A 21,935-nucleotide genomic window follows, 5' to 3' on the forward strand; every position below is an offset into this window, starting at 1 on the left:
GACTATGAGTTTACAAAGCTTTAGCGTGCTAAACAGTAAATGTAATTGTGTACTTTCATTATCTTCCCTTTTTAATAATGAGTTAGGAAAATTGGGAAAATGTAACAGAAAGTAACAATTTAAAAAGATGTGGATGAGAAATGATTTTTAGGAAAGATGGGTTGCACTGTTATTTATATACCCCCCCCCCCCCAAAAAAAAAAAAAAAAAAAAAAAAAACAGTTGATTTTTGTGTTTGTCAGAAAGATGTAAGAATTTATGAAATAATAACTTTTATGAAATTAATGCTAGCTCCATCTCTATTCAACGCCAACCAATTTTTGTTTTTTTATGAACTATTATAAAAAGCCGTTGTTCTTGATTTTTACGTAAATAAAATGCGTTGCGCTATTGTTTACATTTCGTTAAATTTCATTGGCTAAAAAGCTCGAGAGAAAAATACGGGCGGAGAAAGTTGAGAGTATGTTTTTAGGCCCAGTCAGCAGTCATTCTACTTCATTGAACATGTTTGTTGACATCGTTCAAGCGGAAAATGCAGCCGTATAAAAACCTAGGAAACTTCATTGCAACCAATTTACGCAACTCACGGCAGAGGGGTGTGTTAAAAAGTGCAACCTGCTATAAAAATATATATATTGCTCATTCCCCAAGAATAAATCCTAGCTATTCACAAATTACATGAACAATCGATATGCATATCAAAAAATTAAAAAAAAATTTTAATAAATACCGCGTCACCGCTCTTACTTTTATCACTTTTGATCAACTTCATGTGGAAAATAAGTTTAAAATTCACAGCAAGAGCAACAACGAAGAAGTTCAACGACGAGATGCATGCAACACATGAATACAGGACACGATAATAAAAACTAGTTGTGAAAAAAATCTGCGCGCTAGTAAATATCTGGACACTTGCTATATTGTCGTTTAAAATATTCTCCATTGTATTGCCATTCTTTGGTGCCGAGATATTCATTTTCTTCGAAATTAAACCACCTAAAACGAAGAGATATCAGTTGTGGATAACAGTTTAAAAATCGCAGCTACAAACAGAAGGTAAAAAAAGAAAAATAACGACCTTGTCTCCCACACTTCGTGATCATTATTCATGCGACGTCTCGTCGCGCGCTGCTTTTCTTCTAATTGCAATTTTGCAGCTGATGCGCCCTCTAAAGAATACAACCATTTATTGATACAATTAACCTTACACCCGTGCATCATATCGATCACAGGTACATCATATCGATTACATGTACAACATATCGATCACAGGTACAACTTACTGCAACAAAATAATCTACATGGTTGCCTACTTGGTTATTTTCTTGAACATTTCTAAAATCTTCTTTAGGTTGTAAAACGCAAAAAATAAGAACTTGTTTTGTGCTGTGTTAAAAATGAGAGTGGTTTATCTTTACCACCGTTTCCTAACATCTGATGTCAAAATGAAAGTGGTTTACCTATGTCACCGTTTTCTAAACATCTGATGTCAGGACGATAACGACAATCAGTAGGAGCAATCTGCGAACAATTGAAAGAAACACAATAATAACAACTGAACAATGGTACCTATCACAGGGAGGAGGAGTACATGTGCATGAGGAGTACATGTGCATGAGGAGTACATGTGAATGAGGAGTACATGTGGATGAGGAGTACATGTGGATGAGGAGTACATGTGAATGAGGAGTAATGTGGATGAGGAGTACATGTGGATGAGGAGTACATGTGGATGAGGAGTACATGTGAATGAGGAGTAATGTGGATCAGCAGTACATGTGGAAACGTACAACGTCTTTGTGTTCGTCTAAAAGGTGGTTTAATCCCATCGCAAATTCTGTCATCATATACATCTGAAACGAGAATTTAAAATAGCAAATCTTGAACTGGATTTCATGCAGGGCTCCGACAGAATAAACCACAAAGTTTACCACAAACTGTAGAAATTTTGTTCTGCTTAAAATCAGCAGGCTCAGCAATCAATTTTTAAACTCGTCTAATTAAACAGTTGTTTTCGAATCGTTAACATAGAAGTCACAATTGAAATGAAAGAAAACTTCTATTCACAACAGGGCGAAGGTAAAAAGTTCTAACAAATGGTTTTATAAAAACTACTCGTGACTCACATCGGCTGTACACGAAGGCTTTGGGCGCACTTTCCAAGCCAAGGTGACACCAGAAGGAAGATCAGGAACGCCACTTTCATCTTTTTGCGCACCTTCGACTTGTTTAAGTAGTTGTGCGTCTTCTGCATCAGAGAAACAGCAATATTTTGTCCAATCTCCTTTAATCAGCTTTTTTTTTGCATTCCTTCGATAAAACAAAATAGTGTGTATCAAAATTATTTATTGTAAATAATAGAAAAAGAATACGCAATGAACAGGTTAACTTTAATTCAAGTCAATGAAATGACAAACGAAACGACATTGCAACAAATAATACGCAAGTTTAAATCAACCTTAACCTTTTCGGCAGCAAATTATTTTATGTATGAAAGTAGGTTACAACTTCAGTCCCAAACTACTTCTATTTTGTAACAATTCAATTGCACAGCAAGGCCTATTTTGACCCCTTTCTCTCTCTCTCTCCCTCTTGATGATTGAATAAGCGAATACAATAATTACTTTTCGTCAACGATATAGCCTTCTAATTGGTTCATGTCTTTACCAAACCAACCAGCTGGTTTAAAATTAATAATTGCTCGATGTCCTGTCGTATGATTCTTGATCTCGCATATACCATACTAATTATTAAAAAAAAAACTCACAAAAAAATACATTCATTCTATCTCCTATAATCGCAACAAACAGTTCAAAAAAGTTCTTTTTAAAACAGAATAAAAGAGACGTACCAATTCGATCCACAGATTTCCTATGATGATGTTATGTAGACCACTGCTGACGTATGAGAAGGTATACACATCTCCATACCTAAATGAGGAAACTAAACAATTCACACTATTCGTCACGATGGGCAACAGTATTAGTTCAGGCGCTACTTTCTAACACTTAAGTGAAATGTTTTTCTTAAATGAAGCAATTCTGATATCTACAACTAGCTTGTTTGAAAGTGTATAACTCAAAACTTTGCAATTTAAGTATATTTATTATTTAGAGAATTTAAAAGTGGAACACAGAAAAAAAGAAAAAAGCTCCGCATACCCTGTAAAGCAAAAAGAATGAAGAATAAAGAAAAACGCGCTTAGAAGAACGAAACACAAACTTTTTTAAGTAACTTACTTAGGTATTTTTATTACAACATTTCCCTTAGGTTTGACTTCGATGTCTTTTCCCCAAAACTTTAATTCTGGTTGCATGGACATGGTGAGTTCAAATCCAGATCCACTTTCCACGTGAAGCGCACTAACCGGAGGATGATGGCTAACTTGCTCACATACCATTTTGAAATCTAAATCTTCCCTGCATAAAATAAACAGAAACGAAGATTTCAAAACCTTTCAAGGTTTAGATAAATATGCAACAACTTTAAAACAAGATTTTCCAGAATTTAATATAAAAATGAAAGGAAAAACATATTATCCTTTTGTTAATTCCTCCATACGTGCAATATTACAATTTCAGGATTTGCATAGTATACTATACATCTATTCAATATAGCTGTTATAGCTATATCGAATAGGTGTATACTAAACTAGACAAATCCTGAAATTGTAATATTGCACGTATGGGAAAATTAAAAAATGGTAGCGGAAACGTAATATAATAACGCTTTTTTCCTACCTAACTAATTCATAAGTTTCACCAAGTAACGGATTGAACGGTTTACCAACTCTCGCTTCTGTGGATGCGTTACAACTGACCATAAACACTGCAATATTCTAAACACAAGTTAATGTGTGTTAATAACTCACCGACCACGAGGTTAACTTACAGACCACAAGGTTAGGTTCACGCTCGAGTGGAAACATACAAATTGGACGTGCGCAAATGTCAAGTAAGAAAGTACAGAAAGCAACATACCAGTAAACGTTCGATAGGATCATCTATGTTAGTTGCTTTGTGTAAAATATGTACATAATCCATATATTCTGCAATACGTTGTAAGAAAGACAGCGGCTCGTTGAATATAACTATACGACATATACAAAAATCACTGCATGGTAATCTTTTGTTTGTTTATTACTTTTAAGTGATATAACTTTCCTGTCTTAAGAACTAAACTTTCATATACAAAACTATACAAAGTAAAATTAAACATACCTGGCATTGTGATTCGTGATAGATCCTTTCCAACGCATTGTTTCAAGACACTCCATATACTGAACTCGTTTCGAGAATGCATTGTATGTGGAAGTTTTTTTCTGCAAGAAATTGACAATATTGTGTAACTAAATAGGTTAACTACATTAACATTGACAACTATCAACAACTTCCATAAAAACTTCGAACCTGTATTTCGGTTGTTTTTCTCGCGTCCGTGGCGAGAATTTACCATTTGCAAGTTGAGTTGCGACATATAAACTCTTTTCATTTTGTGTGTCCTCTGCTTGACCAGGTTCTTCGCACTTAAAAGATGCTTCCTTCTCATCTTCCGAACCTTTCTGGTTATTTTCAAATTCGTAAGCAGGATCGAAGTCACATTCAGACTGCGTTTCTGGGGCATCGTAAAACACGTCTAAAAAATCTTCACCATCATCAGGAAAACTGTTTATATGCTAAAAAGAAATACATCAATATCAACCTGCATTTCAGACACTATAAAGTATAAAGCTATTATTTCAATGTATAAGATCGATACAGTGACGTTTAGCTAAGACGACATGCACTTCTTCGACAGCAATACAACACTAATGATGATAGACTGATACCGACAACAAACCACTCCAAACGTAGCTACTTATAAATGCGATGTTCCAAACAGAAATTTTTGAACGTTGCGAACCAGGACATAAAATGCTCGCAAGTAAACTCACCAATTTACTGTGAGAACGAACAGACTGTTCTAATACAAAATGTTCTGTAGCCAGTACGTGCAAGGCATCTTCCAATACTCTTCGTTTTTCTGCTTCTTCTTGTAACTGTAATCGGCGTACCTAAGGAAGAAGAAGACAATTTTAAAGCCACCTGTACTTTGAGTAGCAGTAAAATTTAATTATTAAAACTATTTGTATATTCACAAAAGCTCTGCTACAACTTCTTATCAAACAAAAAAGTGACAAATGTCGTGAATGTAATTTATGGAATTTTAAAAAAAGAAAATTCTACAGATTATATTCTAACATGGCACCAACCTCCTCTTGTTGCATTAAAACAGTGAGACAATGATTTAAAGTTGAGCAAACTTCTTGTGATGATCCCACAACATCGTTCAGTTTCATTTTAAATGTAGCCGCAGTGCCTTAACGAAAAACATAACTCGCTGCGAGAGACGAAAAACATGTGGAAGCAAATTGTTTCCTTCAATAACTTACAAACTTGTGATTTTTCAAATTATGTTATAATGTGAAATGTAATCGAATGCGCCTGGTTGTGTTCTGACTTGGATGAAAGATCAACGCAACTTGTTAAAAAAGCAGAATAGGAACAGAAAATAAAAAGCTAAAATTTGAATGTGGTTTAGTAAATATTTCAAAGATGAACTATAAAACATATTGCTTTTATAGAACACATCAACACAAAATTCATTTTACACCTAATATACATTCAAAAATGCGAGAAAACATATTGTTTTTAAAAATTAAACAGACCTTGTCTGACTTGTTGATCTGGGAGTGTATTGAAGTATGATGTAAGTGAGGTAACCTGCTGTTCGAGAACTTCTTGGTGCGCTTTTGCATTCTAAAATGAGATTTCCATGTTTCCATAAAATAGAAATTCTTATCATATATATTTGGTGTGTGTAGGAAGGTTACGGTATACACGATACCGTAACACTTGATTGAGTGTGATGCAATGACTGAAGGAAAAACAACAACTTCTATTGACAAAATATTACGACGTTCTTACACTATACCTTGATTGCATCTTCTATACTACCTAATGGAAGATAATCTTCATCTAACTCATCCATCAATATAACATGAGGTTGACTTGTGTAATGCGTACTATAAGCGCAATGTTCTCGAACTGCGTTCAACCATCTCTACAGGAAATACAAAAAGATAAGTAAGGTTTTTTTCACGTCTAGCTATAATTGATTATTCCACACCAGAAACAAACCTGTCTGTTAACTTGTCCTGAATTAGGAGTAGTCATAAAAAAGTGAACTGTGTGGTCAGAATATTCTATTTTGAACTTCTTCTCGTCGTCGTGATGGGCCTGAGAAAAAAATATATAAGACAATTTTTTTTGACTAAAACGGTCACCAAACATAAATCCTTTTAAATTCCACTTTCTCCGCATCGGCAACAATTGCAGACGTGAAACTAATCTCTAAAATAATAGCCGTCGTCTGTCTGTCACTGCGCGGACCCCCCACTGAGTTAGAAAATGTTACGGAAACACGAATATCAAATGCGATATATTTTTATCCACTTTGTTGCGACGGGTAAATATAAAGGACGGGCGAACCCGTGGATTTTTCCAAGGGCAACGACTAGTCTCTATAATAATAGCCGTCGTCTGTCTGTCTCTGTGCAGACCCCCCGCTGAGTTAGAAAACGATGTTACGGAAACACGAATATCAAATGCGATATATTTTTATCTGCTTTGTTGCGACGGGTAAATATAATGGACGGGCGAACCCGTGGATTTTTCCACGGGCAACGACTAGTCTCTATTATAATAGCCGTGGTCTGCCTGTGTGTCCGCGAAAGCCGTGTCCCGTTACGCTTTTTATTTTCTGAGAGCTTTATATTTTTGTTATATTTGTTTTCTGTTTGTTTTTAATGTTGAGATAAATATATTGTTACGTTTTTTAGCCACGTAAAGAGCTTAAACGCACCAGTTTTAGAATTTTTGGCTAGGAACGAAGATTTTGCTACCTAGCTAGCCATCTAGAGAGCCATACTTATTACTATTCTGTATGGTATAAGACTTTTTATCCTAACCAACATTTATTTATATGTTGAGGCTGTAGCCATTTAGCTAGCTCCTATCTTTGGCCAAAAAGTGAGAGTATAAAAATGCAGTGTGGCTACAACAATATTCTAGGTAGCTAGCTAAATACATTTTTTATTATTTTCCTGAAATCTTTTTCTGCAATTAAAATGGTTGAGCGATTGTTTTAGCTGGACGGGCAACAACAGGCTGTGTGTTTATTTAACCCGAAGTTGCAATGAAGTTTTTTTGGAAAAGGGTATTACGCAAATACGCCTGTTCAGCTCTGTTTAACTGTACTAAGCGCTTATCCCAGTATTAACAGCAGACTGTTTTTTCGGAATAGGCTTTTACGCCAATGCGCATGTGCGATGTGGTGTACCTGTACTAATTTTTAAACTCTCTCGGGAATCACGCCTGTACGGATGGGCAACACTGTTTACCTGAACTAACCGCTCAGCCCTGTGTTAGCAATGAACTTTTTATTGTGGTTTTATTTAAACCGAAGTTGCGAGAAAGTTTTTTTTGGAAAAGAGTATTACGCCTGTTCAACTCTGTTTAACTGTACAAGCGGTTAGCCCAATGTTAACAACAGACTGTTTTCTGTAAAAGGTTGTTATACCTATGCGCATGTGCAACACGGTTTACCTGTACTAAGGGGTTAGCCCACTGACAATTAATTTTTGAACTTTCTCTGGAATCACACCTGTACGGATGTGCTACTCTGTTTACCTGGACTAACCGCTCAACCCTGTTTTCTTCTGTTTTAATTTCTGTGAGAAAGTTTTTTTCAAAAGGGTATTATTATATAATTTGCGCAGAAAGTTATTCCGCAAAATGAAATAAAATTTACCGATTGTTTTTGCTATGATGGAGTAACAACACTTTGTAAACTCTGTTTTTATATCAGTTATCGTTGCGGGAAAGTTATTTTTTGAAAAATGTGTTACAGTCGCACACTATAATGGTGTATGCGCTTCAATTGATTTACGACATACTGTATACCTGTACTAAAGCGCTCCACCTGATCGTGTGGCACAGTTTACGGCTCTTCTTAAGCGCTCCACAGGTGTTCCACGCCATGTCACACCTTGACTTGTGGCCTACCCTGGTGTTTCGACGCCGGGTTTCCCGGCTTGTTTTATATAGATTTCAACTAATTACGTCATTGCCTGTCAATATTCTAATTGATTCAGAAGTAATTATTTCTGCTGAAATATTCAATAAACACTCGATTAAATTGATAAATCTGGCTCAATTGATGGCACTCTCGTCGCTTGTGAGCAATTACAATCCACGTTTTGAAAACAAGAAAGTAATTATATATACATACTGATATTTTTGCATTATCTAAATACTTAAAAAATTGTCTTTTTAAACCCGATGATGCATCAGCTCTGAAAAAAAAAATCAAAAAAATATATATACAATAATCATTATCATTACTTCACCAGGTGTTTTACAATAAAGCTGGTAGTATTACCTTGTTTGAAATGCTGATAAAATTCCTCTTTCCAAAACAACCCAATGTTTTTTCCAACCAAGAAATCTACTTTTCTAGATAAATAAAAATAATATAGTTGTGCCCGTAAGAAAATTTAGTGGTAAAATTTGACTGTAACAATGCAATGTGAAATCCTATGTTTTGCTAGATAGTAATATTATTAGTTCATACACACCTTTACAACATAACCTTCGAATCGTTGAACTGTTTTCTGGACAGCTTGTAATGGCTGAACATCTAAAAGTTGTCGCATTTTCGTGTCCCTGGCAACCTCCAGTGCAGATAAACCTAATAAAAGAATATTAAATAGAAATCTATGTTGTCCAAAGATTACAAAGTGCTACCTTAGTCACCATATTACCTCTGTTATTTTTGACGGTTGAATCAATACCATTCTGCAGGAGCAAAACCGCAATTTCTTTATGCCCTCTAAAAAAATAAGAACAAAGTTATATACCAGCACGAGATATCTAAGCAACAATTAAAAATTATCTTTGTGAAACGACTTTTAAATGTTATTTTACAAGACTGCGTGTAATTTAGTTTAACACATATCAGCGTATACCTGTATGCAGCACAATGCAGTGCTGTGTTTCCCAGTAAATTTTGACAATTTATATTGGGAGGAGTAGAGCTTGATAGCTAAAAAATAAGTTTGTAAGAACTAATAAAAATACAAACATTTTAGTCTTTTCTATGTAAAGAAAAAAGTTGATGTTAACAATTGATTCAAAGCAGATAAAATCACTTGTTTAAGAAACCAAATTAATTTACTCTGACAACTAGAAAAATTAATAATTTCAGTGGCAGCGCATACCAACGATTTAATGATTTTAATATCTCCTTCAGTTGTAGCATGTAAAAGAGCTTCATTTCGTGAAAGCTGTTGAGACTTCTCAGCCGCTAAGAATATAAACCTTACACTATATCATAGTTGCATAAAGTAAAAAAAAAATTCTTTTATTAGGATTTGATAAATTTACAAACCTTCAATAAGCTGTTTCACTTCTTGGTTATCTGTCATCTGCAATGGGGTCCTCCCTTCTCCATTAATAATTGATACATCAGCATTATAATATAACAGTTTCAATACAACATTCTAAAAAATGATTTGCCATGTGAAAGATTCCCTTGATGATATTTTCTAACCAAGAATGCAGTCACTGCAAATAATAATCAGTGGAAATCAGTGTCAACAAGATTTTTTCTAGCTCCCTTATTTCAGAATTTGTTAACCCTAGCTAATTCACATTCTAGGACACATCCGACTACGATTGGATAAAGTATACATATCACCGACCTCCCATTGTCTCATTAACACACACCACACCATTGTGGCAATATGCTGACAAAAGTCGCTGTTAAACGCCACTTTGTTTTAAAACTGAGCAAGGGTTTCCATCAAAAAAACTGCGGGGCTACAGATCTAATTTTGGTTTAAAAAAATTCCCCATTTTTTGACTTTTGTCTTAGGTTATTAGGATTTAGTGAATGCCACAAAATTTCAAAATAAAATCTTAAAAACTTTAGCCTTGGGTCGCTCTTTTAACTGTTCTGTTACACACACATTGCTAAAAGAGGTTTCCAAAGATGCACAATTTACAACTCCTTTTATGCATAAACTCCATTCTTGTTTGGTGACCTTTCTATTTGTTGGTGTACTATTTCTTAAATTAATTTTTTACTCAACTGAGACACTAAATAAAGCCTTGGTTTATCTCCTCATTTCATACAGAATTCAAATAAGATAAAAAACGTAGAAAATACAATATCAGTTGCACTCTTACAGTACGACCAGTAAAAGCAGCACGGTGGAGAGGAGTATCGCCCATTCCATTGATGATGTTAACATCTGCACCATGCTAATTATCAAATGGAACATCTTTAACATCGTAAACATGTGTAACATTTATATCAACAATTAGCAAGGTGCTAAAAATCATTTTAACATTTAACTGAAGTCCAGCGAATTGCACAAAAGAAAAAAAGTGATATATTTATCAAACAGAAATCTGTTAAAATTATTGGACAAGCAATACATTAAAAATCTAACTTCAAGGTTTTTTTTGTAGTAGGCATACCAAAATTTTCATAAGCAAATTAAGAAGAATTAAAATTAAATATCTTTTCAGGCAATCATTAAACCAAAATGTTGTTTTCAAGAAGAATAGCCTAACGTAGTGTACTATACATTACGTTAAGATACGTTTGTTTGAAAAGCTGGCCTTACAGTAAATTATAATTTTCTTTTAACATTTAACAAACAGTCTGTACAGATATTTTCTCAATGGAAACAATTACCTACCTGTAGCAGTTCTTCCACAACATCTTGATGACCAAAATATGTTGCCAGATGAAGCGGACTCCATCCTAAATTTGACTTATGTTTTCCTATAGCAATAAAAAATTAAAGAAAACTTTTGAGTTGAGTAAGGCAATGTAAACCTTTCTCTTTTTGGAACTTGCGATAAATAATTTAATTGTAATATTCTGTAAAAAGTCCTAAACATAGTTATTCAGCTCAAACTTTAACCTTTAACTTTATTTTCCCTTTTAAGGTTTAACGCTGATATCTCAGAAACTACAGTATTTTTCTACAAATGAACACGTTTCCGAAAGTTAAATGGTTCCTCTCCAAGATGGTCGTTATATTTATTCTGAAAATTTGTAAACGAAAAAAGATTTGTGTTTTATAAAGCTCCCTTATAATCTTTATTACAAGAAAGGCATTCTACACTCCTGTCAGCAGTTTTTTTCTTTATGCAGTTAAAATTTTAAACTTAGCTGATAGCTGAGCATCTTGAAAATATTTGCAAAAATGTGCCTCGATAGCTTAAGGTCCCTGTAGAGGCATATCCAGGAAAAAATCTTTCTGAGATAGGGGACTTTTAACTTAACAAGTGCAACGTTAAGAAAACTTCTCTATAGTAATAGACGTTGACTGTCTGCCAGGCAAAACTGACACACACATGAAATCTTTAAGCCACAAACAACAAATGCAAATCTGAATGTGCTGTGACGGACAAATTCCTGTGGATTTTGCCACAGGCTAAGGACTAGTATAAAAAAATATGCCTAGTATATAATAATATGCCTGTCTATGACTTTTGCACAGAGGATGTTTTGCTGCGTCATTGGGTAAATGGTGTAGTTACCATTTTAATCTTATTATATCAAAAAAGGAGACATCAATACACTAAATCAGATAGGTGAAGCCATTGCATTGCACTTTTAAGTTTGTGGCCCAATAACTTGGAAACAGGTGGAAATAACTAACTTCATCTCATGCGTGGGTAACTTGGGACTACCTGGGACAAAATCAGACCAATTTCTAAAGGGGAATCAACCAATCCGTTTCAGACAGGCGTTTTTTTGATGCCATTATTTAAAAAACTTGAACACCAAATATTTCTTTAATCGTTCGTCAAAAGCACACAGTCTATTTTCTTGATCATCAGCTATCTTGATCAGCGTTTTAAGCTACATACAATAAAGAAAATGGGTAAACAAATTTCTAAAAAAATATTCTTCTACCATTGGATGGATATTTGCTGATATCATCAAAATCTCAGTAATCTTTTATATTTTACTGTGTGGCAAATAAATCACACAAGGCTGCAACATATATTTTATTTAATAAAAATCATTGCAAAGACATTTAGATGATAGCCATGCTAGGGCCATTTTGAATGTTAATGTGGTGCAAGCTAGCTGTGATTTTTGTTCTTGAACTATACTTTGTTGTTTCAAGATAGTTGAATTTTATATGCTCTAACTTTTAAATACTTAATAACGTGTTTAAATCTTAAACAAACCAATTGTAAAATTTTGGCTACAAAAGTATATAGCTACATATCAGCATAATGCAGTGAGAAACTACCCTCTAGCCAACAGGTTTTTATCCAAGCCAACGTTATTATTTCCCCTTTTCTTCAATATTTATCTTCCTTAATCTAATTTTTAGCTTCTGGGTGTAGCTAGCTAGCTGGGATTAAAAGAAAAAGTAGTTAGATTCCTTTTGAACTACCAAAACTCTATTTATATAGCTGTAAAGCATTGATAACCTAAATTTTATTTTTCACTGTGACTCATGCTCAATATCACTTTTAAGTACTTCTACAAAAACTTATTCTTCCACAAATTAAAAAGATTCTGGGTATTTACACCGAGAGTGTAAGAAAGCTATTTGTTGAAGACCAAAAAGAGCTCATTACCGGCAACTCTCCATCCCAATGTTTGCGACATGGCTTTACTATCCTAAGCAATCACACTGTTTTTGCTTTTCACAGGAAATTTAATCTGCAAATAAGAAAATGTTTTTGCTATGCACTTTTATTACGGAGGTTTGCCATTAATTTGGAAACTTTTACAAGAACTAATTCCACAAAATACAAATTCTCATCAATCAAAACGGGTGGGTTAGTCACCAATATTGGGGAGTTGGTCCAATTTTGAGCCGAAATGATTACATATATAGATATCACAAAAACAAAAAACACTTCAACCAAACCCCCATCTATTAAATTGATTTGTTTGAATTTGCATAAAACTTTCAGCAAAATACACAAAATTAGAAGAGAAAGGAATAAAATTATATTTTAAAACAGGTGGAATACCTTTGCAATTGACATCAATATCATATTCTGACAAAATTTCCTAGAAAAAATGAAATACATATAATTAAACCATGGTTATCCAAGGACGAAAAAGTTTACCTCTTGCTGCTATTGACTCTACTTTGCTAACCAAATTGCATGAAATTTTATTGTTTTATTACATAATTCTGGGCCGAAAAATAAAATAAATTTTTTAAACTATGACATCATTAATAATGGTAGAGATAGAAATAGAGAACATAAAAATTATTTGAATTAAACGTACATAAAAAATATATTTTCAAAATTTTATTACACTTGTCTTTAAATTTATGTAAATATAGCTAACCTTACTGTAATTTTGCAAAGTTTGAACAACAAAAAGCTGATGTAAAGGTTATGCTCAGTTGAGGACGATAGGTCAAAAAGCGCTAAAACTACAATTTTCTGAAAAGCGACAAAAATGGTACTACCTGACCTCATTCCATAATCAATTTAGACAGCTGAAAATAACCAAACTTCCTTGTGAATACTGATTATTCCACTCAAAACTATGCCAAAATTTAATAATTCTCTTTAAAATGGGTTATCCAAATATAAAATTCTGATTTACTATGACTTTTTTAAGGTTTTTTTCAATCAAACTAACATGTTCTTAGATAATATAATGGTATAATAAAGTCTAAAAGTTTCATTAATATCTACCTCGTTTATTACATCTCCACCCAACTTTTAAATCCAATATCTCAAAAAGTATTTCTTTAAAATCTCAATAAACTCTATAAATCTCTGATTTTTTGCTGCACGCATAAAGTCTCCTAATTTACGTTGGTATAGGTTTTAGATTAATTATCAGCACATAAGTTTATTTCTATTACGTGCAGGGCAGGTAAGAGGAAAAAAGTAAGGGGTGTTTTGCCACTCGTGAAGCAGATGACAGGTAAAGAGAGAGTTAAAAGTGTTGATCTACTGCATTGCAAGCCCGAGAAGCATGTGCTGTGACTTGTATTTTGTCATTGCTCTTTCTGCGAAATAAATTTCCATAAAATGTTTAAAATATTAACCCTATGCATAATTGAAAAATTATAGATCAGACGAACCATTCTTTTTGCGCTCAGTTTGCCCACTTAGACTTTCTAAAAAAACTTTTTAAATCATCATTTTTTTGCTGTTGCGATATATTTTATTTGACAGCCTACTTTGTTAACATGTGGGTACTTGCATCAACAATTGCCAAGTGCCGACATAAATTAGACAGGACAATCTTCAAAAGGCTCGTTTTTGAGTCTGGAAAGGTCCACAAAGCTTTTTCACTGACTATTAAACCAGGTATTGTCAGAAGAGGCATGCAATAATGTGCACACACAATGTACCTTAAAGCACACATATTAGAGTTGTGCTATTTGTAACACACAAACCAAAAATGTATTTTTAAATGCTTGAGAAAAAAACCTTACTGTTACAAGAAGCAAATCACCGTTTCTGGATGCCAGCAACAGTCTTTCCACCTGGTCACTCTTCTCCATTGTATATATAATGTACACAAATTTTCTAGTGATCTAAAGTTTGAGGAAAAAACTTTATATTTGACAGAATAATTCAAGTGGTGATTTTTGAATTACAGGTTGACATTTATTTTTATCCTCCCCCACAGAAAAAGACCCAAATTCCTCTGTTTAGCCCCCTCTCATCCCTATAAATTTGTCACAAAAAACAAAAGGATTTTTCATAAGACAATTGCACTTGTAGAGGCCTATCAGGCTCTGCAATAAGGATTAATATTTATTTGCGAAAATAGAACAACTTCTTTAAAATTTTTAGCCCGTAGTAAGAACCAAGCTTTAACCTTAAACACAAGAATAACATTGTCTGTAGCAACTCTCCAGTCTAACTGCCTTCTTTCTAATAGCAGAAATGTGCAAAAAAAGTAACATCAATAATTTAAGGTAAGTTAACCTAAACAATATAAAGAGAAGAGAAAAATTTATTCAAAAATCTATTGTATACATGTAACCATATAAACCATAAACCTTGCACACATATGAGGAATAGCAATAGCACAAACTGATATATATACATCAAAAGAACATCACATATAATAAAATGGCCACGTATAATAACAATACCACGTAGATACTAAAAGCGTGAACCAGCAGTAACCAGCAGTATTTCGAAGTAACCACCAGAGAACCACCAGTATTATAAAGTAGCCACCAGAGAACCAGTTGTTTTTTTAAGTAACCACAAGAGAACCAGCATTTATTATTAGTTTACTCCAGATAAGGCAGCAACAGCGGCCCAAAGGTGTTGTGATTTTATGCACAACACTTCATGACCCTAAAACTACCAAATTTGATAAATAAAAGGGCACCTAGTTCCCAGGACTTTTTTCTGATACTTTATGCTCTTGCTAACTAGCTACTTTTATTTTATTCCTCGAAGATTATTTTCAAAAATATGAATAAAATACGCGGAATTCACGATAATTAATCAACTTCAGTTATTTATTTATTTATTTCGCCTAAAGGCAATAATGGAAACAAAAAGAACAGAACGAAAATAGTGTTTTCAGGATTAAAGTTCATTCTATGAAATATATGTAACACGTTTCAAGGAAAAAACGTTCATATCGAAAGCATAAATTATTAACTTGATAGATAAATTATGTTTTGAGCATCATAAAGTAATGAAATTAAAACTATTGGCACACACTATATGTTTCAAAATGAGTAGATTTGAACAAATATTAACAAAATAGAAGAATGTTTTTCCCACAAATTCCTACTATATTTATATTTCCAGCTAACTTGACTTAAAATTGACTTGAATGCACAGAAGTTGTTGTTATGAGCAGTTATTCCAACTTCTTTTGGAAAGATAATATAATATAAAAGAAGCCTTTCGTTTTAAAGCTTGTGTATCTCCGAAGGTTTAAGATGATTCTGTGTTCCTTTCGGTACATTCTGTCCCAATATTTAATATTATACTAACAAACCATGTCAGAAAAACAAAGAGTACCGGTAATCGGGGAGTTACAAATTCAGTAAGTTGGGGAGTTACGGAAGGGAAGTTAGGAAGTGAAGTCTACCATTTTAATATTTGTAAAATTCTCTGTCGCCGAAACAACCGGAAAAATATCTCAAAAGCAAAAAGCGCAAGGGTATACTTACCTCATCTCAGATTTTTCATAAACATTTAGTTTGCTCTAACTGACCACTTTCGCAAGGTATGCTTTTATTTTAATGGTTTTCCAATAAATAAATATCAAGTTTTCACCGGACATGTAACTCGGTTTACCGTAGAAATTTGTAACACCCTAACTCCCCAACTCGCAACTTCCTAACTTCTCGGTTTTGTAACATTTTTCTAACATTTCCTAGACTCAAAAACAAACGAATATTTTCTTTCCGATGCCACAATGTTTCTCCACAACATTTATCAGTTCATTCAATTCATTCGAACTTTACTTTGTCTACAAAAAGAAAAAAATGTCTCGTTATGGACCCTCCCCCGTATAGCGTTTTTCGTTATATTTGGTTTACAAAACACGAATTGGAAAATAAAAATCCTTCGGTCAAATTACATAATCTGATTAGGCAGAATAGATTTTTGGAATCGCTAAAGGAAGTGTGTAATCGTTGCAAAAAATAAACTAAAATTTGGTATGGATTCCTCAACAGTGGATACAATGGCAGTAGAGGTATTTCTCACGCTCGATGACTTCCAACTGTGCAGTTTATTAATTCATTCAATTCATTCGAACTTTAACTTTGTCTACCATAAGAAAAAATTGTCTCGGATGATTGAACTCTCCTCCGTATAGTGTTTTTCGTTATATTTGGTTTACAATTCAGATGTTAGATCGTTATTTAAAATATATTTTTTTTTTGTTAATTCTCGTGTGTGGTTTTAAAATACTAATACAGTCAGTATATGTTTTTTTCAAAAAGCCTTCTGTCTTTCAATCAACTGCACATTATAAAATGTTTTGCATTCGAAGCAGTGGTTGCGTTTATTTCGTTTTATCTATTTAACTGGTTGTTCTGTTGTGGTTACTCAAAAAAACAGCTGGTTTTCTGTTGGTTACTTCAAAATACTGCTGGTTACTGCTGGTTCCTACTTTTAGTAAAAGCGACAATACCATTATACCTCATGGTGGATTATACCTTCATACCTAAGAAACAAACAGTTCCAGTAACAAATGCATCCATAGATCATTAGAACAGATATAATACATCCACACCTCACAATACACATTTAAAACAGAATTGAAATAATTTAGAAATACTGCCAAAAAAAATAAAATGCAATACCTAAACATTATATTCCTTTAACAAGTTAGGAGTTCCCTCACAAAAATTTTTTAAATCAAGGTGAATATCTCTGTGGTTTAGACGATTCAGATCCTTTAGATTATTTTCTATAATTGATACTTTCATCATTCAGGACAAGTTAAATTTGTTTCAACAATTTAAACAACTTACATAACTTTAAAATAATTTTCATAAAGGATGGTTTTGGACAACTTTGGCATACTTCCTCAGTTTGGGTAGTTTAGATGATAAATTTTTAAAAATGGTCAATCATAAAAATAAATTTTTATGATTGACCATGTTTCTGTGGTTAAGCAATGTAAATAATCTTGGATAGATTTCCTTAACTGGAGGCTTTCACTGTTTAGAACAGGTTGTCATTACTTTCATGATTTAAACGGTTTAGTTGCATAAACTGTGTATGCATTTTTGTAATTAGATGCTTTTACAACAAGTTGGACAATTTTCATGTTGGACAGTTTTCCAGTAAAGAATTATTCCGCCATGCGCAAATTCGCCATTCCACCATACGCAAATCCACATTCAATGAAGGCACACAGAAATGTATCCATGCGATGTGAACCCAAAGCAAAATGTTTTGGCATTTTTAACATTCGTTTGCTGTAACATCCAGAAATCTTGAAAAATAAAGGTTATCGTATAGTCCCATTTTTCATACAAAAGGTAGATTTCTTTCTGGTATGAATTATTAACACCATTTTCTTATCTAGAGTCTTTTTGCTTTTTATTTTCTAATCAAAGTTTAAAAGTTTTAAAAGCTTTAAAAGATTTAAAAGAGGGAGAATTGCCATGGAAACGGCTACTGATTACAAATTTATGATGTTAGAATTAATTTTAAAGACCAGATCTATTGGTTTGGAATGTCCCGTAAATTCTTTTGTTTTCTTTTTGTAGTGATACACATGTTTACTTATTTATTTTAATCCAAATTTTTTGCATCCGCTAACTTTCTGAAGGCGCCAGTGAAAAGTGTTGTGGCTAACTCAGTTCCACCTGAATCCAAATTGTTTGTGAGACAGCAGTTTATGTCCTTCAAGATAGTTAATTAGTTTCTCATGCAAAATTTTTTCAATGATCTTTGAAATAACAGGCAAAGCAGAAATAGAACAATAATCATCACAGGCTCCACTGTTGACTCACTCCACAAAAAATATGCAGTTTGCAAAATTGAATGTACGAAGGACGTTGCATTTTTTACATCACAATTTTCATCAAGACTTAACCAATCAAGGCTTACCAAGTACTTGTTGAAGTTACAGCTGTGAATAGTTTTGATTTATACCTGATACAGCTTACTTTTCTAGCAAAACCAATCATTTTATGGTGAAAAATAAAAATAGGAAATACAACATTTTTATTGGTGCTGACGAATGGTTTGTAGCAACGATTAACATTACTTCTTAACCAATATCATGCCAGCACCTTTACCGAATTACGAAGATCATCCAATCCCTTATTAATAGGCCGCCACTCAAACTTATGACTGACTCCGACACAGAACCAACTGCCTTTCATACACCAATATCCGTCCCTAAACACTAGCAGGACAATGTACATGTTGGTCTTGATCGTGATGTACAACTCTGCTTCATAGACCCAATACCAATAGAGAACTGGTTACCTGGTATCATAGAATAGTGGTTTGCCCTAAACAGAATGTCAAACTAAGACATCATCCTTGATATGGTGTCATCTGATGGTGATCCTAAATTAGGTAAAACAGGCACAACAAAATTTTTGCCCAACTGGGAAGTTCACCACTGCCTTTCCTCAGTCCCACACAGCAATTTTTGTGCGGGAATTGGCATAAAGACAATTAAATGCAGGGTCATGGACAGCACTGGCCCCAACAGTGAGCTTGATACCACCAACTTCTAACCTTCCATGCTCACTTTTACTGCAACTCAGCTAGCCAGGACATAACACTGTCATAAGCAATATGCATTTTTGGCCAACCAATTGAAGACTTCATCCCCATCCTTCCTGGGAAATACACTACCCACAAAACATGGCAAAAAACACTGCATCACCAAGAATAAGAGTTTAAAATGTAGGGGCCCTTACCCCATAGCATACTATTGCTTATGATGGTATTTTAGCATTTTTAAACATAGTTCTAAGTATACTTTTAGAATATTTATAGTTTTATAAGGTTCCAAAGTATGACAAAGATATTTTTACAGAAAAATTCCTTTTTGTCAAGATTTTCGAAAAGACAGATTATGTAAGACTTTAATGTTTCACAAACTTTTGATAGGGTTCTTAACGTTGAAAGAGATAGGCTATAAGTTAAAAAAATCTAATAATGCCTTTGTTCTCATACTTTTAAAAAAGATATTTCCATCATATAGTATAAACCATTAAAAGCAATTTTTTCATCTTAATACACTCAAAGCAATTGATTATTAAAATTTTGTAAAATTTGAGTTTGAATCCAAGGTACTTTTACAAGAAAGAATAGACCTTTCCCGAATTTCCTAATTATGCCAAACTCATTTAAAGAGGTCTATACTAAAAATAATTCTTATTCCTACTAAATTCCCTAGCAAAAGGTGTAACAAATTATTTATATTTAATTTTCGTTAAGTGCCTCAATTCCGAACTGAAAGTTACGGTCAAACCCTTTATATAGCCGAGCTTCCTAAAAATAGCCACCTTTTCAAAATAATTATTTTCTTTAAATCTAAATAGAATCTAACCAGAATATTATATTGCTCTAAAAACTTTTTTTTATCTAATTTTTTTTTTCTTTTTTCTAATTTTTGTCATGATATAATTTAATATTCTATCTGAATATCTTTATTTGAAGAGCACAGAACCATTATAAAATTTTTATAATGGTTCTGTCATAATTATTATAATTAATGAAATTCAAGAAAGTTTTATTGCATGAGAAAAGTGGATAAAATTTTGTGCAGATTAAATTTCACAATTTTCGCAGTTTTTGCAAAATAATATTAAATACATGCGAAATCAATAAAAATTCAGGCAACCCCAAAATCCATGTGTTATTGAATTTTAAAAAACTTATTTTCTTTAGTGTTTCTAAGGGGTAGAGTAAAATAGACGAAATTTTAAACCATTTTTATTATATTCTTTCTATGTTTACATGATAAGCACGGTAGAGACTAAAAAACAATTTTGAATCAATTTCTATTATCAAACAATTTTTAATTAATTTCTGTTATTATTATCTTATTTGTGAAATTTCACGTGAAGGGTGGCCAACGATTTTGTTTCTTTCTTGATCACACACTTTAATAACAAATGGATCAAAGCTGTTGTTCTTTTCGGAATAGCAGTTAAGCAACTTGTTGACATGTTTCGTTGCCAAATGACATCAGAAGTAATGGATCTGCTTGAAAAAGAAAACATATTGGTGTTGTGCGTACCCAAAAATATGACACATTTTTTCCAACCACTTGATTTAACTGTAAATTCGTGGGCCAAGATTTACATGAAAGAAAAATTTGCATATATGGTATGCTCAGAAATTAAATAAGGCTTGGACAGAGGATTAAAATTGTTTCAATTGTTTCATAAAACTGTTGCTTGCGAAGTGGCTGATTGATTTATACAATAAGCCAACAGGAGGTTGTCACCAGTGGTTGGAGAGCATCTGGAATTTTAAGCGCTGTAAAAGAAGGGACTAGAAATCTGCCTATGTTAGATTCATTCACTGATATTAATCCTCTTGAAACCAGTGTCAAAGGCATGCTTACAATCAATTCCTTCTCACATAGACCCGCACAGTCAATTCTTTCCCACATAGTTAATGAAAGAAACATTGATTCTGACAGTGAATTTGAATACCAGGTCAAAGATAATGAAGGCAGTGAAGATGAGGATGAGGAAGAAACCAATAAAGTTGAAAACAAGGTAAAAGACAGAAATTTTTTTAATTTTATTTTAAATAATAAATAAATAGTTGTTTTTAGAAGATAAAGTAGAGCAAATTATTTTTAGATTTTTTTTTTTTTTTTAAATTATACCTTTCTTCACTTGTCTACCCTAAACAAGGTATATTCAGTTTTACTTGCATTTAAGGAAATTTTGTTTGCATTGAGCCATTGCGTCAAAAGCTTGAGATTAATGTTGATTCTCTTGGAAAGTGACTTTAACGACTTGTTGAAGCATATCAGATTAGTGTCATTGGCTAAGTGATGGACAAGAGAGTACTTCATAACATGATGCAGATCATTTATGCAGATAGAGGACCAAGCACAGAACCTTGAGGGACACCATGATGGGCAAATTTTTATGTTGAGTTATATATCCATTTATTGATACAAATTGTTGGCAATTTGAAAGATATGATCGCAACAAATTAAGTGGCTTTCCCCTGATGCCGTAATGGAAAAGTTTTTTAGGGAGAATTTCATGATGAACAGTGTCAAAAGCCTTATGAAGGTCAATGAAAACACCACAGGCAAAATTACCAGAATCTAATGCATCCATAAGATAATTTTATGCCCAGTTAGAAACTGATATACACGTTTGTATA

At 33.2% G+C, this 21,935-nt stretch overlaps 1 protein-coding gene across 1 annotated transcript; it reads right to left on the reverse strand.

Annotated features, from left to right (window-relative positions):
* Positions 1–616: 616 nt before the first annotated feature.
* LOC130647280 (oxysterol-binding protein-related protein 1-like) lies at positions 617–20,190 on the reverse strand. Its single transcript, XM_057453076.1, has 29 exons — positions 17,247–20,190; positions 14,555–14,656; positions 13,119–13,158; positions 10,808–10,893; positions 10,290–10,364; positions 9,490–9,601; positions 9,320–9,405; positions 9,068–9,144; positions 8,864–8,931; positions 8,678–8,790; positions 8,482–8,555; positions 8,332–8,395; positions 6,180–6,278; positions 5,974–6,102; positions 5,708–5,798; positions 5,252–5,358; positions 4,934–5,053; positions 4,410–4,675; positions 4,221–4,321; positions 3,981–4,090; positions 3,741–3,838; positions 3,240–3,419; positions 2,852–2,930; positions 2,625–2,743; positions 2,127–2,310; positions 1,791–1,853; positions 1,461–1,521; positions 1,079–1,169; positions 617–996 (listed from the first exon to the last, which is right to left on the reverse strand). Exons 1-29 carry the CDS (start codon positions 17,352–17,354, stop codon positions 894–896), a joined length of 3,006 nt encoding a protein of 1,001 aa, XP_057309059.1. The 5' UTR covers positions 17,355–20,190; the 3' UTR covers positions 617–893.
* Positions 20,191–21,935: the final 1,745 nt, after the last annotated feature.

Source organism: Hydractinia symbiolongicarpus, chromosome 6, assembly GCF_029227915.1.
Source record: "Hydractinia symbiolongicarpus strain clone_291-10 chromosome 6, HSymV2.1, whole genome shotgun sequence".
NCBI lineage: Eukaryota > Metazoa > Cnidaria > Hydrozoa > Anthoathecata > Hydractiniidae > Hydractinia > Hydractinia symbiolongicarpus.

Bases quoted from the DNA above. Each gene is read 5' to 3' on its own strand.
- LOC130647280 (XM_057453076.1), bottom strand. From the start codon at position 17,354: ATGTGTATTGTGAGGTGTGGATGTATTATATCTGTTCTAATGATCTAT. The intron at 3,420-3,740 runs GTAGGAAAAAAG...TATTTTATGCAG, and splicing joins GAAACTTATGAATTAGTTAG to GGAAGATTTAGATTTCAAAA. The intron at 2,311-2,624 runs GTAATTATTGTA...GTTTTATCGAAG, and splicing joins GGCTATATCGTTGACGAAAA to GAATGCAAAAAAAAAGCTGA.